This window comes from Solanum pennellii, chromosome 1 (genome assembly GCF_001406875.1).
Source record: "Solanum pennellii chromosome 1, SPENNV200".
NCBI lineage: Eukaryota > Viridiplantae > Streptophyta > Magnoliopsida > Solanales > Solanaceae > Solanum > Solanum pennellii.
In genome coordinates, this window is record NC_028637.1 from 6,738,291 (window position 1) to 6,743,683 (window position 5,393).

General features: G+C 30.7%; 1 protein-coding gene across 1 annotated transcript in view; it reads left to right on the top strand.

Moving 5' to 3' along the window:
- Nucleotides 1-2,507: 2,507 nt before the first annotated feature.
- LOC107028729 (expansin-A10-like) overlaps nt 2,508-5,393 on the top strand; it is a 5,943-nt gene continuing 3,057 nt past the window's right edge. Inside the window, exons 1-2 of the mRNA XM_015229910.2 lie at nt 2,508-2,653; nt 3,972-4,109. Coding sequence (XP_015085396.1) covers nt 3,980-4,109 — 130 coding nt within the window. The 5' untranslated portion in view covers nt 2,508-2,653; nt 3,972-3,979. The remainder of the gene's footprint in view (nt 2,654-3,971; nt 4,110-5,393) is intronic.

Genomic DNA, 5,393 nt, shown 5'->3' on the forward strand with positions numbered 1-5,393 from the left:
TCTGTTTACCTCATATATTGAATCTCTTCGATGAAAATTCTCGCTCCGACATTGCTTTTAGTATAGGTACTCTGTCTACCAAGTCTTAAAAGATACAAAAGAATCACCTAACACTTTTTGCCTTCGTTGGAATTCAAACTCTTCTTTTTCGTGATCCATTTTAGCTTCATTAACCGTTAGGTCTCACCGACTCAACTAACATTAACTCTATTGTCAACTCTTCCAGGATACCCTGCAGAAGAAAGGGAGGCATCAGGTTCACCATCAATGGACACTCTTACTTCAACTTAGTACTTGTGACTAACGTTGGCGGTGCTGGTGATGTTCATGCTGTAGCCATCAAAGGATCAAAAACACAATGGCAATCAATGTCAAGGAATTGGGGCCAAAACTGGCAAAGCAACAGTTTACTAAATGGACAAAGCCTTTCATTTAAAGTTACTACTAGTGATGGACATAGTGTAGTCTCTAAGAATGTTGCCCCTCCTAGTTGGTCTTTTGGCCAGACATACACTGGTGGTCAGTTTCATTGAAAGGTTAGATCTTGAACATTTGGCTGCAAGGGGCGGATCTATAGAGGATAGTAAGGTGATTCAACCGAACCCACTCAACAAAAGGTATTTGTTATGTATAAACATATATATAGATTTTTGAACGATCTAAATATAATATTAAAGGTTTATTTAGACTTCAGTTGTTGAAGGGATTTAAAATTAACCTTGAGGTTCTACGTTCAAATTTCAAGCACCCTTAGATGGAAATCCTGAAACCTACAATTGTTGACATGGTTCGAAACTCAATGAAAATAATGAGTTCGCCCCTCTACCTTTCTCTTACTTACATGTAATTATATAGATGTGTAACGTGAGTCTAACCCACACATCATGTATTACACTCTTACTTGTATGTAGATGTAAGAATCCAGTTAACTAGTGCAATCATGAATATTAAAATGGGCATGATGTTTCTTTTATATGTCCTTCCTTTTCTTTTTTGCTTCTTTGCCTTGTAGTGTTAATCATCTTTTCTACTCCTCTTTTTTTCCTAGATGCCATATAGTCGTCTAACAATACCTTAATTCAACCATCATGTACTGTGGTGCAGTGATGGAGTATTCCACCCTTAACCAAAGTTCTCGGATTAGAGTTTTAGATATGGAGAAAATCCTGTTGGAAGTGATTTGAAAGATTGAAGGACTCGCAGCCATATCATTAATCGATACATTAAGTTATAAGACACGGAGCGTAAAATTTAGTATATGATAATAAATCAATTGTTATCATATTTACCAGACTATTAACTATATGTGGGCATTTGAAATATAATTTTATGAAAAAACTTGTAGATTCATCCGAACTCACAAACCTTCACCTAGCTCCGCCTCTACAGACACGAGTATAGCTAGTGTGACTTCAAAGACGAAAGTTGAGATTTCAGAGTTACAGACAGGAGGTTTTAATTGGGCCACATTAGTATTGGGCTTTGGAATTGATTTTAGAGCATAGGCCGGTAGGGATTTGTGAAACAATTAAATTCAATTTATTGATTTAATCGAATTTAAATAGTTTAAAATCAAAAATCAAACAGGCTTCCAAAAAAAATTTTTTTTGTTGAAAGATTTGAAGATATTAAGACACTTCAGTACTTATTAAATTAACAGTTCAAGGTGGTTCATTTGTTGATGATTTTTGAAGAAACTATTACTGCCACAAATATTATTCAATTAGCCTATTTTTTAAAAAAAATTTATTCTCAATTTTTTACCTAATGGGCAAAACTTGTTTGTGTTATTCAAATTCATTTATAGTTCTAGTTAATTATTTGACGTGTATTATGTTTTTATTATCACACTATTTTGTTGTTAATTATTTTTTCTTGTAGATTTTACACTGCGTATTTTATTATTGACTATGTTTTTTTCATTGTTTTATTGTCCTTTTACTTGAATTTGATGCACTTACTTGGTTTGTCTTGATTTCCGATTGATGAACAAGAAGGAAAATGGAACAATTAGATTTTGGACTCGCCCCCGGCTACGTGTCCTTTGGACCCGGTCCAAACCCGGTGCCGCTTTAGGTTAGGGAGCTACTCAGACTATATGCTTAACACATGCAAGTAGAACCTTGATTTTCGGAGTTCGAGCTTATGATCTTTCGAAAATAGTGTCTCTCTATCTCCTTGAGATAGTGATAAAATTTGCCTATAATCTATTTTCTCGAAATTCCACTTAGTAAAATTCTAATGGCTGACTATATATATTATTGTAGAATTGTAGTTGTTACTCAAGTTCCTTTTTATTATCATTATTAATAATTTAATTTAATGTCAATAGAAATATGAAAAGGCAAATACATATATAAGAGAGAAGCAAATGGTAGATTAATTTTAATTGTGGCTTATGTGATAGAGCTTTGTAACAACTCACTTATTTGATGAATATAAGTAACTAATGATATGAGCCACTTATATAACCACCCATTTCTCTATTCCAAAAATGAATCATGTGGTATTCATCCATAATGTTTAATTTCTTGTAAGTAAAAAAAAAAAGGAGAATTAAAATAACATGAACAAAAATTATAATCTTTGTAATGGAAAAACAATCTTGTTTAATATGATCTTGTCAAGAACATCATGTTATGGCTTAATTAAGGTACGTTTCAAAATAATTAATTAATTTTTTACTGAACTTTTTGAAAATCATAGTATATAATAGCGCACTCTAATATATATATATATATAGAGGCGTCTTGTTGATATGCCTTCAATATACACATCATTGTTGATCGTATAAATGTTATGAGAGCAATCCTATTCTAGGTTATTATATATATTTTGTGTTTTAGTGAAATATTTTTGAAAGAATGAGTATTCCATCACAACCAATTTGTCTCAATTTTTTTGACGCTATTTAATTGGATACAAAAATATATTTTTTTGATAAAAGAAAGAATTTTGAAAATTGTACTTATAACAAACTATAGATATTGATATAGTTGTGATATAAATTATCTTACTAAGATAAAATAAAAAAATTAAAATTAAATTATTTTAAAATATTTTTTTTTATTTCTTTTTTAGCAGCTCATAGCCTCACGTGGGACAGTTTTAGGTACCCTAGCCTTGAAATGGTCAATCAATTACTACTGAAGCATCTTAAAGGCCAAGTCATGCAATTCTTTTTATCATTCTCACGTTCGAATCAGTTTTCACCTATCTCAATTAATTTTATATGGTACCTATTAGCTTCACCAGTACTAATCGATAATTTCTTNGTTTTGTGTTTAAGTGAAATATTTTTGACAGATGAGTATTCCATTAGAATTAATTTGTCTCAATTTTTGTGACGCTATTTAATTAAATACAAAAATATATTTTTTTGATATAAAAAAGAATTTTGAAAATTGTACTTATAACACACTATAGACATTTATGTAGTTGTGATATAAATTATCTTACTAAGATAAAATAAAAAATTTAAAATTAAATTATTTTAAAATTATACTTATAACAAACTATAGACATTTATGCAATTCTTTTTATCATTCTCATGTTCTAATCAATTTTCAATTAATTTTATATGGTACCTATTAGCTTCACCAGTACTAGTCGATAATTTCTTCTCATATGTCCAAAATTTGATAGACGGAGTAACCATCTCATCTCCCCTATTTCTAAATGCTTATTTACATCCTGTTATTAATTACTCTCTCAATTTTTTCTAAACTAAATCTCTACTTACTCTTTGTTGCATTGCTACATTCTCCAAGAAAATATTTCATCTGAACATTAGTATTAATGTTAGTCTCATAAAGAAAGATTACACATTTTTATATTAAGTAACAAATAACTTTCAAATACTCATTTCTCTTACATTTTCCTTGTTTTGATGGAATAAACATTGAACATTTACAAAATTGAGTGTATAACTAAAAAAAGTGCTAATTAAGAAGTTCCAATCTTTAATGCAGGAATATATATGGCTCAAATTGTGATATTTCTAGTTTGTTTTCTTGCAATTGCCTCATTTGTGAAGGGATATGGTAAAGGAAAATGGATCAATGCTCATGCTACATTCTATGGAGGTGGTGATGCCTCAGGGACAATGGGTATGCAAACTTAATTAGTAGTTCTCTAGCTCCGTTTCAAGGTCAAAATCGATATCGTAACTAGTATCATCATTATCATCAAATCCTTTAGAAATACTATAATGAATGGAGTATAGAGTTTGTAGCTAGGAACTTGTATAGGAATACTATAAAGAAAGGAAAATGTCATAGTTCGTTGCTTGGTGTTTTACCAAACAGGATAGTAATGTTCCTATAGAATCTATCACTAAAATATCCCTCGTACGGATAAGGCTAAGCAGAGGGGAAAGATTTTCCATCAAATACAAATATATCGGTAAATGCAGGATCTAGAGTTAGTGAATTTTCGAGAAAAAAGATAGAGCATGATCTCATTACATTTATATATTTTACTTGATTTTTACGTATATATTACACAATTTAAGAGAAAATTAAGGGTTCAATTAAGCTAACATAACTCCACATAACTTTTTCTTTGTTTATGTTGGTTCCTATTAATTCTGGCTAGGTAAGCTTGCTCGCTTTGTCTGTCTCAGGCTCGTATAGACACGGAGAGTTCTGGTTTCAAGAATGACAATGACTTCGTTATACTCATACTTTATAGGGAAATATGACAAATATATCCTTGAATTATCGTAAATGATATGTAAATATTTTCCGTCATATTTTTTGTACATTGTTTCTCCTGCCGTTTAAAAACTAGAACATATATGCCCTTCACTCTAACAGAAGACTAAATAGGACAGATGACACAATTTTATCAGTTGATCCGATATTTAATAAATATTGGATCGATGGATAAGATTATGACACGTGTATGTTTGTTAGTGTAAAAGGTATATATGCTCTAGTTTTTGGGCGACAGGGAGACCAATGTCACAAAAATATGATAAAGGATATCTACATACCAGTTACGATAGTTCATGATATATTCCTCTTGTTCCCAACTTTTAATTGATTTTTGCATAAGGCAAAATCAAAGGGTCCAATTGAAATCATAGAATTCACAATAATTTTGCCCTTGTTTATATTGATTCTTGTAAGTTTTGCCTGACAAACGAGCGAGTCGAGTTGAATATGAGTTGAGCAAAATAAAAATGAATAAGTTATCCGACTCGATTCATATTTTAAATGGATAAAATGAATTTACCCAATGGATAATATTATCCATATTATATTAGAGATCTTGTTAAAAGCTTTAAAAACACAAAAAAGATTCTATCACTTAACTACACCCCTACCAGCCCTCCCCCCACCCACCTCCAAAAAAAAATGTAAAAAATAAATAAAAAATTCCACCCAACC